Here is a 25,062-nt window from a genome sequence, read left to right on the forward strand (position 1 = left end):
AGTCACATCAGATTGGTGGAATATCTTGGTTTTAAAACTAAAATCTTGTTGCCCCCATGCCTCCTTTTTCATTTTCCCTTTGTTTATTAATTTTTTAAGCAAAAGAAACTTTTAATTTTTCATCCTGTAAGTTTTTTTTCTATAACAACAGATAACATAACACAACAAAGATATAACAATGCTTATAATGCCATGCTACAAACAAAGATGTTTTCCTAAGTTTGTTGTTCATCAATTTTACTTGGAGATGAAATCTGCAACTCTAATCGATGCTACAGACATCATGCAGCAATTCTACCAGATGGCATTGGAATCTTGGGTGTTCTGTGAAAAATGGAAAGACCAAACACAAGCACAAATAAATGAAGGTTGAATTAATCTTTATAATTAAATGGAATATTACCCTGCTATGACTGATTTTAGCTTCCAAATTAGATTGCATGATAATTTTCATGCAATTGTATTAGTGTGGCTTTTTTAGATGCCCGAAAAACAAAACAAAACAAAACAAAAAACCTAAAAATTGGTTTTGCCAGTTATGTAAAGAAAGCTTGTTAGATTTTTTTAGTTGAAACATCTATTTGTAAACTGGGTTTTTGATTGTTGATTCTTTGACATTTATCATTCTAGGGTTTAAGTAGTATTGTCCAGAGGGTTGACTCTCAAATGCCTGAAGTATTAAAAAAAAAAAAAAAAAAAAAAAAAAAAAAAACCAAAAAAACTGGTGGGAGGAAATATGGTAGCATTGTTTCCATAAAGTACTCAGAATAGCATAATAGTGGTGATTAGTAGGGAATTCCCTCCAGAAAACTGAAGGATCAGATGAGTCTCCTTCTTATTAATGGATAATGCATTGTCAGGGTTCCGGAGCAACAACCCCAAAGCCATGGCACATATTGGAGTTTAGAGCAGGCAGCTTGGCTATATACTAACATTTCCTTTTTGAATCCTGAGAGATATTATAGCTCTAGAGGACTTTGGTAATGCATGGAGATAATTTTGCTAAAGATCATTCAATAAACACAATGTTCCTTACAAACATCCAGAAATGGCACAAGTGTCAAGATTCAGAAATACTGTGCATTCGTTACAATGTAAATTTCTGGGATGTTTTGACTTACTACTTCTAGTATGCTTTTCTGAATTGGTATTTTTAGGAAACTCTCAAATTATGTTAATACTGCTGTTCCAAAGACCAACCTTTCAGAAACCCTGTAGAATGTGCCACTGTGAAAAAAGTAATATATGGGTATTGACTTGATGCTATCCCTTTGTTTGTTTGTTTATATTGGTGAAGGCAGTGATTTATTTCCGAGTCTAGACCTACAGATATTAATTTACAACACTGAAGTAATTCAAATGAAAAAAAGATGTCACAAGAATTGTGAATAATACAAATTTTCAGTATTTCAGATTAGTAAGGAGTGAAGGACTTTTGTAACATTACAGACAAAAGCTTTGCACAGGAAAACCACCAGTGACACCAGAATAGACATTTTTACCCAGGTACACTGAATGGTACCAGGGTGACACACACTCCAAACTCTAAAACCAGTCCCAGTCAATATTATAAAGCTTAAATCTTTTATATGGTTCCTCTTATTAATTCTTAAATGGTATTTTTGCAATAGTTTATTAATTCTTTGGGAATTTCATACAATGAATTTTGAACATCTTTATTCTTCCAACTGCTCTCTTATCACTCTTTCCATCTTCCCATCCTCACTCACCCAATTTCTTTTTTTTATCTTTTTTATTGTTTATTATTATTAGTTACATTTTATTAACTCTGTATCCCAGCTGAATCCCACTCCCTTATTCCCTCCCAATCCCACCCTCTCTCCTTCCCTCAGTTTCTCCCTGCCCCTTTCCAAGTCCACGGATTGGGGAGGACCTCCTCCCCTTTCATCTGATCCTGTTTTATCAGGTATCTTCAGGGCTGGCTGCAAAGTCCTCCTCTGTGGCCTAGCAGAACTGCTCCTCCCTTGGGGGGTGGGGAGTCAAGGAGCCTGCCATTGAGTTCCTGTCAGAGATAGTCCCTGTTCCCCTTACTATGAGAAGCCAATTGGTTATTGAGCTACCACGAGCTTCATCCGACTAAAGGTTCTAGGTTATATCCATACATGGTCCTTGGTTGGAGAAACAGTTTCAGAAAAAAACCCTGTGCCCAGATATATTTGGTCCTTGTGGGGTTCCTATCCTTTCCCCGTCATACTAACTCCCCTTCTACCGAAGGTTTGGTTATGAGTCTTAGTATCTGTTTTGAAATGCTGCTTGGTGGGGTCTTTTCAGATGCCTTCTGCGGTAGACTCCTGTCATACGTCCAATTTCTAAATTGCTTTTCCTCCTTTTCCTTCTTTTTCTTTTCCCATCGCATCCAGTTTGTGTTGCCTAGATAGTTGGGTTTTGGGCCTGCCCTGGTGTGTGGTCAGTCTCTCAAGGCTCACATCATTAAAGAAAACCAACTCATCCCTTTATTTTTAAAAGGTTCTAAATATATTTAAAAGTATATGTTATAGTATACACACATGCACATACATACAGCACACATACACAGAAAGCATAAGAGAAAGAGAGAGAGAAAGGGAGAGCAAGAAAGAGAGAGACCATAAATTTGAAAAAAGGATAAGGTGGGGTACATGGGAGAGTTTGGAAGGAAGAAAAGGAACAGAGGAAATATTGTAATTTTATTATTTGCTGAAAAGCAATTAAAAAAACTGTGTGGTATTTCCTACTTATCCTATTTGCATGTATGTTTTGAGACAGGCTCTTGCTGCAGGGACTAATCTCAAAATTGAGATCCTTCTGCCCTCAATTTCCTGAGTATGAGGAGCAGAGCTGTGCAAAAACAAAGCAAATTACACTTGTCTAATTTAATAATTCACCCAAATTGTTTCATTTGCTTTCCCCCTACCTAATCAGGAAGAATGTTTAAGGTCTTTACAATATTTATTTATTTATTTATTTATTTATTTATTTAGTGTATATGCATGCCTGCATGTGCTATGTCACAGAGGACAATGTTCAGGAGTTGGTTTCCTCTTACTGTCAGTTCTAGGGATTTAACTCAGGTCATAATACCTGAATGACAAGTGAAGTGCCTTTGCCTTTACCCACTGAGATATCGAGGTGGCCTCAGAAAATTTTCAGACAGTAAAGCATTGCTCCTCTCAGAGCTAAACTGTAACAGAAAGAATGGAGGCAATTTTCATTTCATTGGACTGCTAATGAGAGAAGGGGATGTGTTTATTTAAGTTAATCTCCAACTTACCTCCGATTTAAATAGATAATTTAATGATTGTAGGAGGACTAAGTAACTGATTAAATTTCTTGGAGCTGTGTTCAGTGTTAGGGCCTTGGTATTGCAGGTACATTTCTTTTTATTATTATTTTTAATTAATTTATTTTTAACTAATTACAGTTTATTCACTTTGTATCCCATCAAGAGCCCCCTTCCTTGTCCCCTCCTAATCCTACCCTCCCTCATCTCCTCCCATGCCCCTCCCCAAGTCCACTGATAGTGGAGGTCCTCCTCCCATTTCATCTGACCCTAGCCTATCAGGTCTCATCAGGACTGGATGCATTGTCTCCCTCTGTGTCCTGGTAAGGCTGCTCCCCCCTTAGGGAGGGGTAATCAAAGAGCCAGCCACTGAGTTCATGTCAGAGACAGTCTGTGTTCCCCTTACTAGGGAACCCACTTGGAGAGTGAGCTGCCATCGGCTACATCTGTGCAGAGGTTCTAGGTTATCTCCATGCATGGTACTTGGTTGGAGTATCAGTCTCAGAAAAGACTCCCAGTGCTCCGATTTTTTTTTTTTTTGGTTCTGTTCCTCTCCTTGTGGATTCCCCCCAGGTCTTTCTATCCCCCCTTCTTTCATAAGATTCCCTGCACTCTCCCCAAAATTTGGCTCTAAGTCTCAGCATGTGCTTTGATACCCTGCTTTTTAGTCTTTCAGAGGCCCTCTGGGGTAAGCTCCTGTCTTGTTCCTTGTTTTCTCCCTCTTCTGATGACCATCCCATTTGCTTTCTGAGTGAGGATTGATCATCTTACCCAGGTCCTCCTTCTTGCTTAGCTTCTTTAGGTGTACAGATTTTAGTATGTTCATTCTATATTATATCTCTTATATTCACTTACAAGTGAGTATATACCATGTGTGTCTTTCTTGCAGGTGCATTTCGAAGCTCTTTGGATCTTGACATTTGAAAATGCTTGTTATTAGTAGTTTATTTTTTCTTTTTTTCCCCAAAGCACATGGGTGTTTTTCTATGACATATATTTCCATTTTTGCTTAATGTTTGTGTATGTCTCTGCCTTAAGGCTCAGATATTTGCCTCAGCAAAGCATGAATAGTTATTGTAGTAAATTATATAATTACTGAAATTATCAAATTACCTGGAAGCTCTGAAAAAAAATCACATATTATATTGCTATCTTTACTACTAAGTTTTGAAATTTTAGTAACCTTTTGTGTGGAAGAGGGTTAGTAAAACTTTTTCTGTAAAGAGCCAAATAGTAAATGTTTGACGCTTGTGTAGACCATATGGTCTCTGTAACACCTACTCAACTTACTTTTGTAGCTTGCAAGTGGCTGTAGGCCATATGTAGAAGAGTGGGCTGTTGCCAGGGAGAAAAACTTTTCTTCCTCTACCTCCTTTGGTTTAGCATTTGGTGGTGGTGGGAGTGTCTGTGAATTTTACTGACTATAATACTGATTATAATATGGATAAGCAAGATAACTGCCAGGGAGTGTGGTCCAGAATAATGATTAGAATTTGGAGCTCTCATACTATGCTAAGAATGAGAAAGTAAGGGCTAAAAGTATAGGTCAGTTGTATAACATTTGCCTATTAGTAAAAGGTCCTGGGCTGAATTGTCACCTCCCCAAACTGTGTGTGTGTTATATGTGTGTTTGTATACATATGCACACATACACAAAAGAATAAGAGTGCATTAACAAATGGAAGATTAAGAAATATATGGGAGAACCTAGTGGAAGGTAAGGTTTACTGAAGTTCTCTTGCATGCTGTCATTCTGGCATCAGCTTTTCATGTCAGAAGACGGGGAATCTCCCTTCTCTGTAGCGACAGGAAGCTGCCTTTCATAAAGGGAGGGGGATTTGTGACAGCTGAATTGTTTTGGAAAACTCTGCTTTTAGGGAGATAAGGAGAACACTGAAAGCTTCTTACTGATTCCCCTGATTCTTAGATGCCTTCAGCTCCAAATAATCCCTTTCCACAGTAGCACAGTCTAACAAAAACCCTGTCTTTACAAAACCAAGTGCTAGGCTGCTTTGAGTCTGCAGAGTCTAGTTTGATGACCTTTGATGTAGAGCCTCTGTAGGAGAGACAGAGGAAAACATAATTGACTTTGGCTTCTGTAAAACCTAACCATGATACAGGATTTTCTTGGTCCCTGGCTCATACTATTTTGGCTCTGTCTGGACAAGAGAGGTTTGTCCTCACAGAGATGTAGGATATTCACTTGCACAGGTATTACATCGGGTCTAGTTACAAAACTTCCATGAATGAATTTTTTTAATTTATTTTAATGAAAAAAAAAAACATGGATTCAAAAGCTATATTTTGTGACTGCTGTTTTGTTCATTTCTAAAGGAAATGAATGAGTGTTGTCTCTCTCTTTAAAGTAATATTGCCCCAAACCTTCAGCAGAAGAAGATATGTGCCCCTTTGTGCATTAATACTGGGCTGATTTGGGTTCTGACTTCCGTTTTTATTATACAACTGTTCACTCAGAAAACCCAAATGTCTTTAAGATTGTTAGGGTGCAGAGCTAACATATCACCAGAAGATCATGGAGACACCAAGGAAGTATGGAGTGGCAGTTTGGCCCAATTCTGATTTATTTGTGCCTGAGTAGTTTGTTTTAGTTTTCCTTTGTTTTTCAGGTTGGAAAAACTACTTACTACCAAGATAAAGTGGAGTTCGTCTTTTTAGTCTTGGTTCTTGTCTGCAGTTTGGAACTTACCTCCCTAGAACATTATCCATATTAGAAAGTGGTGGACAGTGGGTAGCTACTATACGGGGCATTGCCCACGCAGGGTTAAGGGTGAATAACCTGCAGTCCGACTGATCCCGTCCTCTAGTTCATACAGACCCAGAACTGTGGCTAGCAATTGAAAAGGCACCTGGACCTGATGCATGGTTGCTGTTTAGTTCTCCTCCACCCTAGCATGATGCATTCGCTTGTAAACCACACCCAAAAGCAGTTCTGAGAATTACAGCTTTGAAAACTCATAATAAATCAATGCCATTCTTATCAAGAGGACAAAATGTGATTTTTTTAGATTACTGCATTGTTATTATTTGTGGAACTCTGATAGCCCCAAAGGATATTAAAAGCTGTTCTGAAGGCCAATTTCACCAATACCATTAAGTTTGCAGGGTAAGATTTCCAGCCAAGATAGGTGTTTGAGCCAATCATCTGTCTGGCACTGTAGAAACTCTTTGTTTTGAAGGATAGTGTAATACTTGCATAGTTTCCTAAACTTCCGTGTTTACAGTTCAGAATTTTGATTGATGTTTAATAGTTATTATGGAACTCATCAGAGAAAATGAGGTCTTGGCTTGGTTAAGCCTGACTGAAGCTTTCAAAGCCTTTGCAAGCTTAAGAAAGTTGCTTTAGAAATTGTTTATAAAAGGCCATCAAGTAGTTGTTCCATTTTTCTTATGTTAGTTAAATTAATAGAAAAGAAAAAAAAAATAGGTGAAGAAACTTAACCATGTAGACTAGACACAAAGCTGTTTAATTAAGTGATTAAAGCGATCCATTTGATGTGAGACATGCAAGACATTTGAGAATGTATGTGACTTTCCTCCATAGCCAGGTCTGTAGGGATTAGAACAAATGAGCTTGTCATCTTGCTTTCTCTAGATCAGCTTAATACTAAGTAGCTTTACAAATTCAGGAGTAAGGCAGTCAATCTGACCAGTCTTTAAATCAGTTTGGTCATGTATTTCAAAATTATATTCTATTGCAGAGCTCTTAGCCAGAAAGAGAAGGATTATATTTGGTTATGTTCTTCCCTCCAGCATTATCAAGTTGTAGTGTACCTTGCAGAAACTTCTGGAAAGGCAGGGGTGACTTGAGAGTTTTAAATCATGTCATGTATTACATTTTTCTGAGTTCATTTGTGATAGGTATTGTCTCCGCCTTAGAGAAATAATCTTTCCTTTATGAACTCCTTGTCTTCACAGAAAGTACTTGTAATTTTTAAACCTGTATCCCTAAGGTTTTAGTGCAAGGAACGCACAAAGACAAACACACACACACACACACACACACACACACACACACACCACACTGTTAGTAACACTCATCACTGTGATAAATTAACCTAACACCAGTGTAAGGAACAAAGAGTGGGCAAAGTGATGGTTTATATCCCTGGTGTGACAATGTGTGTCAGCTTTGATATACTCAGGACAATATGTGATCTAAAACTTAGGAATTTCTCATTTCTGGTATTTACCATTAATATTTTGGATACCAGTTGAGTGCACGTAATGGACATCATGAAAAGTCAAGTCAACCATGTGGTAAGATGACCGTATGTGAAAATTATGGTTTTGTTCATCAGGAATGAATTGCAATGGATTAATGTTTCACTTCATTTCCTGAGGCTCTTTAGTCTCTCACAAAGCTTCTCAATGTTTTTCAACTGTGGTAAAATTAGTTGATATAGAAATATGTCTTGATGTGAGTAGCATTAAATGGTGTTCTTGATCAAATGTTAGATCTTTCCTATTTAAAGGTTAAATATAAATTAGAACATTTTATACTTTCTGATACTGTTGATGACATGGTTTTTTTTTTAAAGTGAATTTCTTAGCTAAATTACTCATAATATGAACCAGTATTTATTGAACATTGGTCACTTGCTCTGTGCTTGACACTGCATTCTGTTTTGGAACATCATGGTAATTAAGTTTAATAGGCTGTGGTTTTAATTTGATTCTTAACAGCAAGAAAGTTCTCTCCACTAACAAACCCTCCCTTAAGATTGGATTCACCCACAGAACCAAAATATCTGGGCCCAGGGGTCTTTTCTGAGACTGATACTCCAACCAAGGACCATGCATAGAGATAACCTAGAACCCCTGCATAGATGTAGCCTATGGCAGCTCAGTGTCCAAGTGGGTTCCCTAGTAATGGGAACAGGGACTGTCTCTGACATGAACTCATGGGCCTGCTCTTTGATCACCTCCCTCTGATGGGGGAGCAGCCTTATCAGGCCACAGAGAAGGACAATACAGCCAGTTCTGATGAGACTGGCTAAGCTAGGGTCAGATGGAAGGGGAGGAGGACCTCCCCTATCTGTGGACTTGGAAAGGGGCATAGGACGAAAAGAGGGAAGGAGGGTGGAATTGGGAGGGGAGGTGGGAGGGGGCTATAGCTAGGATACAAAGTGAATAAACTGTAATTAATATAAAAGATAAAAATTTAATTAAAAAGATTGGATTCGTTCATTTGCCTAATAAACTACTCTTAAATATAGCTGCTTCTCAGGGTGAATGTGTTAGATTGCTTTTAGTCACTCACATTTTATTATAAATTGCTTTGAGGCCCCAGTAATAGCTAATAGGTTAGTATTTTGAAGGAATAATAGTTTTGATGGATGAAGAGGGAAGGGTGAGATGACTCTGGAGCATAGTATATTGTTAAAGAAAGGCTAATATGGGTATGCTAGGGGAACAAGTGGTATGAATACGCAGGGCCTTGCAGTTATTGGGAGAAATTGGAAAGAGAAAGAGTGAGAGTGTCTGAGCCACAATGGTGAATCCTAATTACAACCTTAATTTTTACTTGGTGTAAATTCACTGTGGCTGGTACTGGATTTCATAAGGACATTTTAACACAACCATGCTTTGGCCATGCTCATCACATGGCTCTTTATCTCCTCTATCCTAGTAGTTACCTTCTTTCCCTTAGACATTTTTATTTCTACTTTTATGTCACACACATACAGAAGCTTGTGTGTCTGTATAAAATATACGATACACAAATGAGAGAAAAGCTGGGACATTTGCTTTTCTGGGCATAGAAAACTTTATTTTTCTTAGAGTTAGATTTTATAGTATGTCTTATCTCTCTTTTTCAGAGGTATGCAAGTAGTAACCCTTAAAAGAATCTTCTGGCTTGGAGGCAGGATTGAAAAGCCTGGTTTCTTTTTTTTTTTTTTTCTATTTTCTTTTCTTTATTTTTTTTTTCATCAATTACACTTTATTCATTCTGCATCCCCCTATAAGCCCCTCCCTCCTCCCATCCCAATCCCACCCTCCCTCCTCCCTCTGCTTGCATGCCACTCCCCAAGTCCACTAATAGGGGAGGTTCTCCTCTCCTTTCTGTTCTTAGTCTGTCAGTTCACATCAAAAGTGGCTGTATTGTCCTGTACTGTGGCCTGGTAAGGCTGCACCCCCCCCCCAGAGGGAAAGCCTGGTTTCTTCTGGCAAATGCGCAGACTTTGACTTTGCTAGGGAAATCATCTGCCATGGTTCAGGAAACTTTGAAGTGTATATCTTCACTCACAGGCCACAGTTTTTCTTTTCATTTTCTCTCATTTCTCTTCACATTGTCTCTCATTATTTTCTCTGTTACCACAAGTATGAAACCTATGACTAAAAAGAGTGAAATTGTTTTACAGGGGGTTCCAGGTATTTGGTTCAGGGGTATTTTACACTCCCCTTAATGATGCTGAATCCTTGGAAGAAGTCATGTTTCCATGTTCTTTGTGTAGTCTACAACTAACATATATGAGCATTTTACTCACTATGTTTTTTGGAAACCAAAGAATTGAAAATCAGTCTTACATATAATACTATTACTGACCTCTTACAGACAGCACCTCAAGGGAGGGGCTATTTTCCTCTTTCTCAAACTATACCTGATACAAGGCGAAGTGTGTAGGGATTACATTCCACTACTGATAATGGAAAACATGCCATGTAATACTTCAAATAGTTTATTTTCTTTGTGTTGTGGAGGGGGGGGCGGGGAGGGAAGACATCCAATATAGCACTTTCAGGCAAGTAAAATGTAGCAATTTTCAAGCATAATATTGCATTGGTATTAGTCACGTATTTTATCATACATTTTTGAAGCCCCATTGACAATTAATGGATTAGCTGCCAAATGCTATCATCTTTTCTTTTTTTTTTTTATAACATTTTGAATTTATTCTTGGAGATTTTCATATTTTGATCATATCCACACCCTCCACGTCCACCTCCTTTCCAACCCCCAAGCTCATGGCCTACCTAATTTTGTGTCCCTCCCCCCTTTTAAATCAGTGAGTCCAATGACTCACTGATTCATTCTTACACCGTTAGCCAGAGGGAGCCTTCCTCCTCAAGGATGCTCTTATCAGGCGTTTGATTACAGTATCACGGAAAGTAACTAGTAACCACTGACTGTGATGTGTGGACACCTTCTTCAACTTCCCTTTATGCAGCGTTCTCGTCATTTAGAGTGGGAATAAGGAGTGGATCAGTTGTTAGAAAGGTAGACGAGGTAGCAGCTACTGTTCTGTTTTAGACAAGAGCTGTGTGCTTATCTTCTCTGTGTCTCCATACATTATCTTTGTAAAAACCACAGTATCCGTATGTTCACTATGGTAGTACACGGATGTCACAGTGTATTGGCACAGGGGATAAGTCACGCCTGGGTGCTTGCTGCACACAGACGGGACTGCCTCCTCGGTTGTATAGGCTATCATCTTTTCATGTTACCATGTTGGACACGTAGCTTTCTTCATCTTGTTTGTTGCCTTGTACTTGAAAGCTAGCTTCTCTACCACTGGCATTGCTTTAGCACTCCAGAGATTCTTAACTGTTGGTGCTTTTTCACCTCTCCCATGGGTATCTGACATCTCTACAGTTCTGGTTGTCACAGCTTATGTGGGGATTGCAACTGGCGTTTAGTTTGCTCAAGACAATGGTGCTGCTAAATATCAAGGAACTTACAGGACAAACCCTCACAAGTGTTATTTGGCCTCAGTGTCAATACTGCTGAAGTTGAGAAGCCCTGGACTAAAGGCCAGAAGCATGCCCCAGCCAGAAATGCACAAAGCAGTTTAATTTATATGCCATTGACCTAAATCTTATCCTATACTCAAATCCAATTGTTAAGTGATCTGTGGATTAATATTTTGTTCAGTCTACTGTCATCCTGAGTAGGACTGGGTGTACCATAAGAGAATGATGGTAGAATGGATCAATATATATGAGCCTCTAGGCCATTTTCACTTTGAAAGAGAAATACTTAGTTATATACACAGATGTAATAAAGATCATCATCTGCCTATTTCTCTTCCACAGGGGAGGGATGACCAGCTGTCAAATGCAGCTTCTCTCCAGATGTGTGCACAAAATAATGGATGGAAATAACTAGTTATAGCAAACCCTTAGGTTCTTCTTCTTCTTTTTTTTTTTTATCAGCCTCTTTTCAAATAGCCTGGAAAATGTATTTCGCTGGATCTCATATGCCATCTGTTAAATATTCATCCTATTATTTCCTCAGTATTTGTGTGGTGACTTGCTTTTCCCTCTTGTCTTAACCAGTGGGATACTTGATTTCAAACAGTTCTTACTTATACCTTGCCCTTCAACAAACCAACTATTGGTGGATCATTTTTCTTATTGTAAATATGTTGGAAAGTGATGTGTCACTATTTGCCTTAGTCTGTACCCAGGAGAGTGGACACATTTCTAACTGTATCAAGCAGGAAAATGTTTAAGGGGTTATATAGAAGGGTTACATAAGCATTTCAAGGCTACAAAGTAAAGGCCAAGGCTGCCAGTGGTCACTGCTGCCTGTACACCAAAGGGTTCTTCCCAGGAGAATGCTTGGAATTGGATGGGAAAGTGTTTTATCTATTGTCTGCAGATGCCCATAGGCCTCACTATTGCTGCTACAGTGAGTAAATGACATCTCCATCTCTTCTCCCTTCCAAGGCCCTATAGTATTTCTTCTTGACAGTCTGATCTAGAGTCATGATCTAGAGTCTTGAGCAATGTGGTTCTGAAGCTTCTTGGGAAAAAAAATGTAAAATGGGCTGGGCTGGAATGGTGTGGAATCCACAACAAACTTGGGTAAAAAAAGAGAATTTGAGTCAGAATATAAGTACCCATATACATTTAGAGCAAAAGAATGTTTTACTGGACTGTTAGCAGTGTGCTATTAGAATCACTACCTCATTTTATTTCTGTATCTTTGGTAGAAAAATCTGATTCTCTCTATTTTCTGACTCCCTTCAAGTTGTAGTGATGTAAATAAATAAGGATTCAGTACTACAAACATGCAGCACAGGAGTTAATGTATTCTCTGAAACTTTGTAGTGCAGTGAGGTCCCAGATCATGAGGTTTGAGAAAGAATGCATAATTCACTGGTATGCTTTGAAAAGGCTAGTGTTCAGAAAACAACTGTGCATGACTCAGCTTGGCTTGTACATTTTTGGGTATGTGTGCTGGAGAAAACTATGTACAAGCCTTTATTTGCTAAAATGATGCATATGACTTATGATGAGTCACTACACTGAGAAATTACACTATACTGAGGAATTAACAACAACTAGGAAAGCAAGCACTTTTTCAGAAAGAGGTAACCTACAGGCACATGACATATTGTTTTGTGGTCTTGGGAGAGCTATAACATCCTGTTATCATATCAAGCTTTTAGTTTAGCTCATGAGCTTTGAAGGCAGAATTTGATCTGTATTATTTGTGAGTCCCTGGAACAGCAAAACCTATTAGGTCTGTGTCCTGCAGCACTTGTAAAATCCTAAATCTTGGGTTGGAAGTTTCTGATGGTATTTAATATTTATATTATCTCAAAGAAAACACTGGAGAGGTCCTATCTTACTCTCTTTATTCCTTGAGTGGGGTGATTTAGAAGATATTATAAAAGAAATGTCATCCTTGAGAACAGTGTTGGAGACCAGTCACTGGTTTTGCATTGAGGCTTTGCTGTAACACCACCAATGGGGTTGGGGCTGCCTGGGTCTTTTCTTGGTTCATCTGAAGGCAGACCTGGAAATACGGACTCATGTGCAAGTGATTTATTTAGCAAATACTTACAAATGAAAGCTTCAGGGGAATGGGAGAAACTAGACTGAGACAGGGATGATCTAAGGGAAGGATTCAATCTCAGAAGATGTTTCCAAAGTAGTCTGATCCTGGGAGGAACTTTGCTAGTGTAAATTATACTCCTGAGCTGGTCCTGAATTGAAGTGAAGGTGATGGGTTTTCATGATCCTACTACTGTCAATGGCTAAGAGTTGCTTGTATGGAGGGAGAGGTCAGAATGACAGAAGTTAGATCAACAATGCAGAGCAAGTTGTGGTTATATGTAGGCCTTCAAAGTCTCTTGTGCTGTCAAGTAGAAAAGACAAGACTCTAGCACTGGCTGCAGAAACAAGTCCAGAACAATGGTAATATCAATGTGGAAGGGAAAAAATATTTGCAGGATTCCACCATTAGACAAATATTTACAGATAACTAATGACTGCTGGGAGAAGGAGAATTAGCTTCTCCAAGTAATAAACCTGTTTACTGCTTAAACCACATATACACCACCACCAAAAATGTCTTCATCTGGATGTGTGTGTGTGTGTGTGTGTGTGTAGGTTATCAACTTGAGAATGTGGGAGGCATGAAAGGAAAGGAGGAGTTCAAGGGAGGGCTGCAGGGAGGGCCTGGGGGGGAATGATATAATTCTGTTTCAATTAAAAACAAATAATATAGAAATAAATAAAAGAATCTGGGGAGGGCTATCTATCCAAAGTGATGAAAGTCATCCCGGAGAATGTGGGTAGAGCCCAGACAATGTACTTGCAACACCATTGGGCTGCTTTTATTTTATTTTACTATTTTGTTTTGTGCAACCCTGAATCTGGGGACATGGGAAGAGAAGATTTCAGAGGGAAGCTGCAAAGTTTCTCTAGAACAAAGGCTAGGAAACTTTCTTCCATAGGTCCAGATGAAATATTTGAGACTTCGTGAGTTCCAGAGTTTTTGTTCAACCACTCAGCTCAGAAGTTGTATCACAGAGGCAGGTATATATAATAGGTAAATGAATGAGTGTGTCTGTGTTCCAGCATAATTTTATTTACGAAAGCAGGTAGAAGAGGAGGGCTGAAATTGGTCCTGGAGCCAGTTTGCTTGTCATTGCTCTAGACTGCTACTCTCTCTGATTTTTCCTTTATATATTCCTTGCATGCTGCAAAACAAAGAAGATAATCATTAGTACTTCTGTCTATCAAGTGGATGACTATGATGTGATGCATTTTAAATTATTCTGGACCCCCTGCCTCTGATCTTTCTGGTGTTTTGGATATCACTTACAGAGCTGCATGGATAATCATCCTGATGCATGACTCATCTCTTTTCACTCCTCTTGGAAATAGTTAACCCTCACTTATCTGAATAACAACAACAAAAAATACTTGTTCGCGTGGCAGTACAGAACTTCCATGAATAATCCACGAGCTTCCTAATTTATTTAAATTGTGGGATAACTTTTTACATATTCATGAATCACACCAGGATGTTTGGCCAAAGGTATGCATTGTAGAATGCCTAATTGAAATCAATCAGCATATTTATTACCTTACATTTATCACTTTTTTTGTGGTGAAAGCATTAAAAACATATACACTCATCTGACCATGTGGATCCGTGTGGACTTGGAGTTTGTCTACAAACACGAGCTTCTGAGCTTTGCATCAGGGCTCAGGTCATTTCACAGGTCTGCTTCACCACTGCTTTAAATCTTTCAGCAGGGCTTCTCTTTCTGCAATTTATTTCGGCTTCCACAATGATCTCTGATTTTATAACCCCTTTGTGCCTGAATATTATCTCGTGTGGACGTGTGTTTGTGTATACTACACTTGATCCGTATTCATCAATCAGTAGGTCATTTCTGTTTCTTGGCTACTGCAGAGTGCTGCAATGAGCATGGGATGGAAAATGGCTCTTTGATATACTGATTTCATTTTCTTTGGGTACCAATTATATATGGCTCGACCCATCAGAGGAACTGCTGGCTTTAGTCTTTTGAGCAGTCTATTTTCCACAGTGGCTACATCAATGGTGTGAAGGTTCTTTAGCTTTCCAGATCCCCACCAACTCTTCTTTATAATAGCCAGCTTACCACAGGGCAGATAAAATATCTTGTGGTTTTAATTTACATTTCTCCAATGATTAGTGATGTTAAAATATTCCCTTTTACAGACCTGCTGCTCAAGTATGTATGAAAAACACATTTTTGGATTCTTTAAAAAACTTCTTTTTTGCTATTTAATCATTTAGATTTTTAAAATGTTATTTCAGACATTCATATTTATCAGGTATGCTTGCAGTCTGTTATTGTCTGTTCATTGTTTCCATTCCCAGATTCTTCCCCTCTGCTCTGTATTTTTGAAATGGTGACTATTCTCTCAGACTTGTATTTTCCCGGTGAGATGAAGGTCTTTCTTACAGATTTTAATAACAATGCTCTCCATTTCCATTAAAATCTTTATGCTTATAAAAGTTATTTGCTACATTCACTATATTTGTAGCACACTGAGGACAGGAAGTATTTTTCTTTTACAGTGGCTTGTATATAGAAGATATCCAGTCAATGGAGTTTACAGATGAAGACTAAAGCCCAATATCCAGTGATTATTAATGGTTTAAGTGAGAAAACTCTGACATCATATTTCCCATTTTTCTTTTTATAGGCAAGAGCTGTTTTGGCAAAAGTTGGCTATCCAGAGTTCATAATGAATGATACTCATGTTAATGAAGACCTCAAGGCAGTAAGTGCTAAATTTATTGTGTGTGTGCGTGTGTGTGTGTGTGTGTGTGTGTGTGTGTGTGTGTGTGTGTGTTTATTTTTGGCATGTTTTACTGGCCTTATGTCTATGAACCCAAGTCCAAGCGATTAAATCTTGTGGTGCCAGAAAGTACCAACTTTTGATTAATTCCTTGGCTATATATGAGCCTGAGTTTGCCAGGCTTATTTCAAGATTTAATGCAGATCCCAAATACAGGAAGTGTCAGAAAGCTGAGTAGACATCGTAAAGCAAATGCAAATAATTCACCAAATTGAATATTTTACAATTAGTGGACATGTTCTAATGGTGAATGCATCATGTTTGTTGTTAAATATTTTTTTTTATTTTCATCATTTATATTAGATGGATAGACATAAATCTGCCTGCTGAGTGTTAACTTCATTAAACTTTATGACTGTTTTGGCAAATTAAGTGCATATATGCATGACTCTATAATTTATTATGCATTGGACTGTATATTGGCAGTGAGTTACTGATGAGGAATAGTAATAATTCTTTTTTGTCCCAGTGTTTTGAGATACATATTTTTATTACAACCCTTTCTAATCACCGCTACTGCTATTTCCTATCCCATAAATAGTTCTGATGACATTTTTTTTTCCTTCTTCACAGAAAAACATTGCTTTCACAATTCACTGAACTTAAAAAAATGTATTTTATGTTTATGGGTGTTTTGTCTGCATGTATTTCAGTGCATCCCATGTTTTCCTGGTGCCACAGAAACTGGAAGAGGGTGTTGTATCCCCTAGAACCGGAATTGCAGGTGTTTATGAGGTGCCCAGTGTGGGTGCTGGGAATCAAACCCAGGTTGTCTGGAAGAGCAGCCAGTTCTCCAGCCCCAGAACGGGACTTTCTTTGAAAAGTAGTCTTGAAATAGTTGTAACAACTATGGCTCCTAGGTCTAGCTCTTTGCTGAAATAGTGGTTTGACATGTGGCCTATCTCTAAGCAGTCCTAGCTTCGTGGGTGACTCTTAGAATTTCATAGAACCCTTTATGTGTGAGATAAAGCCTGAATTTAAAATTTTCTACATTTCAGTTATGATGAAGGTATTATTTTTGTTGATTAAATTGAACACTCACATTTTTTTCCCATCTACCCAGGAGTGATTTGCTGCTTTTTCCCTCAGATGGAAATAATATCATATCTCAGGGTTAGTCTGGAAGAAAGTCACCTCACATTCTGCTTGTGCCCATTAGATATTAATAGTTAAAGCAACATTAAAGGAACAAATATTTCATACCATTTATTGCACATTAAAAATAGGAGTGTGTAAGTTATAAAAAGAAATATTTGTAATATACAAACATTTGGAGAACTTTTGAAGGATCTCAGTGAATAGAAGGTAATAGAACACCTTGAAACAGTTTGATGGAAAATTTTTTGGTTTTGGTGTTCATGCTTCTAAATTATTGTCTAGGTAATAAAAACATTGTACCTCCATGGGATGGGAAAGAATTTTCTTCATTTGTCTTCAAAATATGACCTTTCTAAAGTTGATAATATTGCTCTGGAAGAAAGTAGTTATGCTTTCCAGCATTTTCATTCTCAGACAGCTTATCTTCTACACTTTTTTGATGATTCTGAACATTTTATTATTATGATAATTAAATGTTGAAACTTGGCATACTGATGTGTATGATGTCAGTATTCTTGTCATCACCGGCCCTGTGAAGTTAGTGAATTAATGAACAACTTGTAGAGAAGGATAGAAAGAGTCAAAGGAGTTGGGTAATCTTTATAGTGCCACACTGAGTGTCAGATCAGGTCTGGATTCTGATATCAGGAAGCACTGGTTGCAATCAGAGAAGGGGATCTCAGGTATATCATCTGATCAGGAAGCTGTGCTAGAAGAACAGAGAGTCAATTTTGGAGACTTGGTAGGGAGGGGAGTTTGCTAGAGTTGGTGGGAAAGAAAGCAGCAGAAAAGCGGGAATGTTTTTTAGAGGTTAACAGCATATTTTCTGGCGTAGTGGGCTTAAGCTTGAATTCTGCCTTTTCCACTTCCTATTTATTTGATCTTTTGCAAACTTAGGTTCCCCTTGGCTATTTTTTATGTCTACAGTTTTTAAAATTACATATTTTATTATTCAAAAATATTTTTTAAATATAAATATAGTTTGATCATATTCTTCGCTTTCCCCAGGTCCTTCTAGATTCTCTACCCCCAACTTTAGGTTCTTTCTCAAACAAATAAACAAACAAACAGAAACCCAATACAGCAACAACCCCTCCAAAAAAATCAAAACAAAACAGAGAAAACAAAATAAAACATCACCCAGAAAGAAAGAAATCATTGTAATCAGATAAACACGCACGCACACACACACACACACACATAAAAAAAAAACAAACTGTAGAGTCCTTTATATGTTGGCCAATTATTCCTGAACATGAAGCCTACCCTGGAGAGGTTGATGTACCCAATGTCACTCCCTTGGAGAAATTTGATTTTCCCTTTCATAGAAGGTATAAATGAGAGTTGAGTTGTTAACCTTTACTCTAAAAGGTTGGTTTTCATTCATTCATTTTAAAAAAATATAATAAGACAAATAAAAAACTATCACATTGGAGTTGAACAAAACAAACAAAGAGCCCATAAGAAGGCATAAAGAATTAGAGACCAACTCATTTACATATTCAGGAATTCCATAAAAACACTAAACTGGAAGCCATAATATAAGCACATATGAGGAGCTGGTGCAGACCCAAGCAGGCCCTGTGCATGCTGCTTCAGTCTTTAAATTCTTATGGGCTTTGCTCATGTTGATTTAGAGGGCCTTGCTCTCCTGGTGTCCTCCATCACCTCTCCTACATTCTTTCTGTCTCCTGGGGTCCTCTGAGCTCTGAGAAGAGACTGTATGAAATTAAGAGTACCTATTGACCTAATATCTGGCACATTTTAGGCTCCCTATAAAAGGTAATCTTATGGAAGTACTGGTTGTGGTTCCACTCCCGGCATCCATGTGGCAGCTGCCCACAAAAATTTTTAACTCTAGTTCCAGGGGATTTGACACCCTCTTCTGGCTTTCTCTGACATGAGCACACACATGGTGTACATACATACCTGTAGGCCAAACATCCATACATATAACCTTTTGAAAAGGTAGTCCTGTGGGTCAAAATGAGAACCATGCTACTAAGAGTAACATCTCTAGGGTACAAAGTACTCTAGAAGGAGATCCTGGTTACTGACCAGGACAATTACATGTCATTGGTAAATATTCCAAGTAAGGATATAGTAGTGGTTATGAGCATGAACCCAGGAATCAGAATGCTTACAGTGAAATTCTCAAGCTCTCTCTTACTACTTGTAGGATCTGAGGCAGAGTATGGATCTTTTCTGTGCCTCAATTTCATCATCTGCAAATGGATGATAGTAATCTCTCCTCTACAAGATTGTCAAAAGGATCCAGTAAAATGTTCAGAGCTGGCAATGGCACATAAACACAAACATAAGTATTAGCTATGACATCTTCAATTTTCACTTATGATAGCGGTGGTTTTATTTATTTATTTATTTATTTATTTATTTATTTTTGTTGTTTTTTGGTTGTTTGGTTGGTTTCTGGTCTGCAAAAGTCAAGTCATGATGAATTAATGCATGCAGTATCCAGGTCCCTCAAATTGATTTAAAAGGCTATATAAATGGAACTGCCCCAAGCCTTAATCCAATCAGGTAGCATTCAGAACTTGCTTGCAATCCTTAGTTGATCAGGTTTTGTTGGCAGTCTGCTGCTGTCCAAATTGAGAGTCCCAGATTTAAGGCTTCACCAAACACAGTATCTTTTGTTAAAAGAAACTAGATATTAAAAAGGATACACTTCTCCAGGGTCTGAATTGCAGCCACCAGGCACCAAGATTTTTAAGCAATTTTGTGAAGAATTGGTTTGCATCTGACTCATTGCCAAAACAGAGTGAAATTATACCCAAGAATTTCTAACAGTTTAACAAAAACCAGTGGTAAAGAAAATAAAAATCCATAAAGCAAAAATCCATTTGTGTTCAGAAATTTATAGAGAAAAACAAATAAAGCCCAGCCAGAAAAGAAGTTAAGGGATGGTAGATTTGTAAATTGTGCCACTGAGGTTAAAAGAAAAACGACTGAAAACATCCTGGGTACACAATAAGGTGGTGTTTTCAGTTTTAATAAACATGTAGATAAGGACTACTAGAGAGCCTATGAGCAATTTATGCTAGGACGAGTTGCGAGCATAAGGGGCTCCTAGAAATGAAAAGCAACCTGCTCAATCTGACCCAGGTGAATAGATGATTCATAAGGCACAAATACAAAAGGAAAGAGGAGAGTGATTAGGAGATGGATCAGATGGAGGTGAGGGAGAAACTGTACAAACTGTAGGTGAGCTCATCTGAAAATGAGAAGAAATGAAAAGAATTGAGAGGCCAATGTGAAAAAGAATCAGAGAATATCATTTCCCTTCTGAGAATGGGAAGGGAAATTGAGATACTGTGCAATGTATTTTTTTAACAACAGTTTTTCTGTAGTCTTTGTTAAGAGCAGGAAGAAATGAACTACCCTTCATTTGAAATGACAACAGTATGCAGAAGAAGGGAAGTAAATGTCTGTGTTAAAATTAATCTTATAAAGTGTGCATTTTATTTCATTTACACTTAATGGAAATAGACTGAAAAGTGAGTTTTGACCTATTTTGAAAAGAACAAAAAACTTTCGCTGTCGTTTAAATCAGAAGAAATAGATTGGAAAGTGGGAAAAAGGAAAAGTTGTGGTAAATCAGACATTATTAACTCCAGTCTGTCTGTTTGTCTGTGTGTAAATGATAGAGTACCACTGCAAGAGTGTGATGATTTGGGGGTAGAATACTACATTAAAATATTATGATAATTATTTATCCTTTGGTAAAAAAAAAAAAAAAAAGAATGTTGTCCTCCGCTATCTTGAGTAACTCATAGTTACCATAGCATTGGAGAGCTAAGAATAAGCACAGAGCATGGAATGCCTTGGTACCCTCAGCCTACTAACCAGGCCTCCTTATCTGTCACATAGTAGCATCCATCTAGAGTGTTTTATTAGCTGGAGCAGAGTGAATACTGCTCTCTCACCCTACCATATAGGCAGGACAGTGTTGAGGACATTATGGAGTATTATCTCAGGCTCTTTGTCACCATTACATGGCTACTCATGGGGGAATTACAATGGTATATTGCATATGTGCATGGTTAAACATTTTAACCCACACACACACCATCATATATCACACAGATATGTCTGTGAGAGACTTTTCATCCAATTATGGAAATACATCTATTTTGTATATTGCTCTGTTATTTAAATAAGGAAAAACAGAAGTTCAAAATGTAGATTGCATTAAGCATTCAGAAATTTCCTTAGATACTATCCTAGCAGAAAATCTTACAGACTTTCGGTCATAGCTCTGAATATCCTTAAGTAGATTTGAGTTAAGTGGGAGATCTCTACTTCTGTTGGCACATGCAGTGTCTTATACACAAAGCCTTATTTTCCCTACAAAGAACTGAATACATTCCATTGTTCTGCTTGTATTGTACATCCTTTACTTACGTTGAGCAGAGGAGAAAAAGGCAGTGATAACTTTATTCTTCTGCTTAATCTGCGATGATGGGTCCTTTGTGTCTAGGGTGGCATTTCCAAGAAGAGAAATCCAGCATCTATGAATTTAACAATTTGGACAGCTGTTCCAACAAAATGACATGAGAACCCCAACTAGTTCCACAAAGGTCATTCAGTTGACAGGTCAAAATAGAATTGATTAAAAGTCATTTTCAACTTGACCTAGGCTTTTCTTTAGTAATTAAAAGGACAAGAGGCTTTTGACCTAATTTGTCTCTTTTAAAACTTAAAAAATTTTAGAGTATTTGTGCACATTCACTTTTGTTTCTGCCTATACAACAAACAAAACATTCTTAAAAGTTGCTGGACTTCCAAGATTTTCTCATAAATACGTATTTTTGAGAAAATTTAAATTGTCAAAGTATCAGAGGACAAAAAAGTTTGAAGGCAGAGAAAAGGAACTAAAGGTACCCACAATACTGGTACTTCAACATAATACTTCTGTTAGAGCATGTTGTTACTTTCTATTTCTCCATAGCTGTCATTTGTGGTAATACGTAATTTTACACTTTCCTTTATAGTTAACATTTGTATTGTCACTGTCTCCTATAGACATTTGTTAATGTTGTTCTAACAGGTATATAGTATTGCTGAGAAATACTGAGAAAGATGTATCATGATCCAGTCACTGCTTCTATACAAGTAACTATTCTGACTTTATCCTTTGTTGTTCTCCCTCTTTATTGAATCACTGAGTTTTTCTATTAGGAAAAAAGAAAATAACACTGAATTAAGAGCCACTTGGTTTAGAGTGTGTACTTTTTTTATGATTGGTTTTTGTTTATTGATAACACTAGTACTTATTTAGCATTTTTAAAAAATATTTTTATTATTTATATTATTTATAGTTTATTTACTTTGTATCTCATCTGTAGGCCTCTCCCTCATTACCTCCCAAACCCATACTACCTCCCTCATCTCCTCCCTGCCCCTCTCTAAGTCCACTGATAGAGGAGGACCTCCTCCCCTTCCATCTGACCCTAGCTTATCAGGTCTCACCAGGACTGGCTGCAATGTCCTCCTCTGTGGCCTAGCTAGGCTGCTCCTTCCACAGAGGGTGGGGAGGTCAAAGAGCCAGCCACTGAGTTCATGTCAGAGACAGTCCTTATTCCCCTTACTAGAGAGCCCACTTGGATACTGAGCTGCCATGGGCTACATCCGAGCAGGGGTTTTAGGTTATATCCATGCATGGTCCTTGGTTGGAAAATCAGTCTCAGACAAGACCCCTGTGGCCAGATATATTTGGTCTTTGTAGAGCTCCTGTCCTCTCCAGGTCTTACTAACTCCCTTTTTTATATGATTCCCCCGCACTCTGCCCAAAATTTGTTTATGAGTCTGAGCATTTCTTTGATGAACTGCTAGGTAGAGTCTTTCAGAGGCCCTCTATAGTAGGCTCCTGTCCTGTTTCTTATTTTTTTCTACTTCCAATGTCTATCCCATTTGTCTTTCTGAGTGAAGATTGATCATCTTACCCAGGGTCCTTCTTCTTGTTTAGCTTCCTTAGATGTACAGATTTTAATATGTTTATCCTATCATATAAGTCTAGTATCCACTTATAAGTGAGTATACCGTGTGTGTCTTTCTGCTTCTGGGATATCTCACTCAGGATGACCTTTTCTAGATACCACCATTTGCCTGCAAGTTTCATGATCTCCTTTATTTTTTTAAATTGCTGAGTAGTATTCCATTGTGTAAAAGTACCACAATTTCTGTATTCATTCCTCAGTTGAGGGACATCTGGGTTGTTTCCAGATTCTGGCTATTACAAATAAAGCTGCTACAAACATGGTTGAGCAAATGTCCTTGTTGTGTACTTGAGCTTCTTTTGAATATATGCCTAGGAGTGGTATGGCTGGATCTTGAGGAAGGAGTATTCCTAATTGTCTGAGAAAGTGCCAGATTGATTTCCAAAGTGGTTGTACAAGATTACATTCCCAACAGCAATGGAGGAGGGTTCCCCTTTCTCCAAAACCTCTCCAGCATGTTTTACCACTTGAATTTTTGATCTTAGCCATTCTGATGGGTATAAGGTGAAATCTCAGGGTTGTTTTGATTTGCATCTCCCTGATGGCTAAGGACGTTGAGCATTTCTTTAAGTGTTTCTCTGCCATTCTACATTCCTCTACAGAGAATTCTCTGTTTAGCTCTGTACCCCATTTTTTAATTGGATTACTTGAATTGTTGCTCTTTAATTTCTTTAGTTCTTTACATATTCTGGATATTAGCCCTCTGTCAGATATAGGGTTGGTGAAGATCCTTTCCCAATCTGTAGGCTGTTGTTTTGTTCTGATGACAGTGTCTTTTATTTTACAGAAGCTTTTCAGTTTCATGAGGTCCCATTTATTGATTGTTGCTCTTAGAACCTGTGCTGTTGGTGTTCTGTTCAGGAAGTTGTCTCCTATGCCAATGAGTTCTAGATTCTTCCCCGCTTTTTCTTCTAAGTGATGTAGTGTGTCTGATTTTATGTTGAGGTCTTTGATCCACGTGGACTTTAGTTTTGTGCAGAGTGATAAATATGGATATATTTTCATTTCTTTTGCATGTAGACATCCAGGTGGACCAGCACCATTTGTTGAAGATGCTGTCTTTTTTCCAATGAATGGTTTTGGCTTCTTTGTCAAAAAACTAGTATCCATACGTGTGTGGATTTATTTCAGGGTCTTCTCTTTGATTAGATTATATAGTTTTATTTGGTTCCACACTCTCTACTTTCTGCCTATCAGATGACAATACCAATGATGGTTCACTCTCTGCAGTTGAACACTTAACTTGTCTCAAAGGAAATAACAACAACAAAAACAATAGAAAACCAAAAATGTTCTTGTGAATTGCATAGCTCCATTACTTGTGGTTTCTTTTAAATGTGGAGTAGCTCAATTAAACCATTTTAAAGAATTATAAATATTCTTTTAGTAATTAAAACAATACAAAATTATTATTTTAAAGGTAGACAAGCTGTGGTGATGATTTTTCACCTTTGAACTTTACCATCCATAATAATTTGTTCTCCTTGCCCCCCGCCATAGGTATGATAGAACATTGCCTACTGAATATTTATTCCAGAGCCCTTCTTTCCTTTTCTAGAGGGTCTTATTAGGTAAATTAAGTAAGTTGTAAAGTCCCAGTCCTTCTATCATAGCCTCCCAAGTGCCGAAATTACAGGTACATACCACCACATGCAGTTTGTCATCATCTTCTAAAAGTTTCAGAATTTTTTTCTCTCCAAGTCTGTGAACCAACTTAGTTGTCAACTTTTGGCTTTGTCTATGTAACTGGAAAGTACTGAGGTGAACAAAATCATCTAACAGTAAAAAACTGACTCCACTGATATGACAAAAATAGGTAATGTGTTTGAAGGATATTCCTTTGGAGAATTTCTTCGGCAGTATTCTGAACTCTAGAACACATCTGAGTTTTCTATTAGTTATAATCATTTTTTGAAGGTCTTAGACACATCACTTAGCCCTATGGCCTAAAGATGCCTTAGGATTGCTAGTTATAATTGCTTCCTAAAACGTGTTTTCTAGTCTTGTTTTAGACTAAGACAAGAAGTCTCTATCTTAAAAGAGAACAAATTC

The 25,062-nt window shown here is 37.8% G+C and overlaps 1 protein-coding gene across 1 annotated transcript in view; it reads left to right on the forward strand.

Moving 5' to 3' along the window:
• Phex (phosphate regulating endopeptidase X-linked) overlaps nt 1-25,062 on the forward strand; it is a 231,668-nt gene that overhangs the window by 127,546 nt on the left and 79,060 nt on the right. Inside the window, exon 13 of the mRNA XM_060374873.1 lies at nt 15,740-15,817. Coding sequence (XP_060230856.1) covers nt 15,740-15,817 — 78 coding nt within the window. The remainder of the gene's footprint in view (nt 1-15,739; nt 15,818-25,062) is intronic.

Source organism: Meriones unguiculatus, chromosome X (assembly GCF_030254825.1).
Source record: "Meriones unguiculatus strain TT.TT164.6M chromosome X, Bangor_MerUng_6.1, whole genome shotgun sequence".
In the NCBI taxonomy this organism is placed as follows: domain Eukaryota; kingdom Metazoa; phylum Chordata; class Mammalia; order Rodentia; family Muridae; genus Meriones; species Meriones unguiculatus.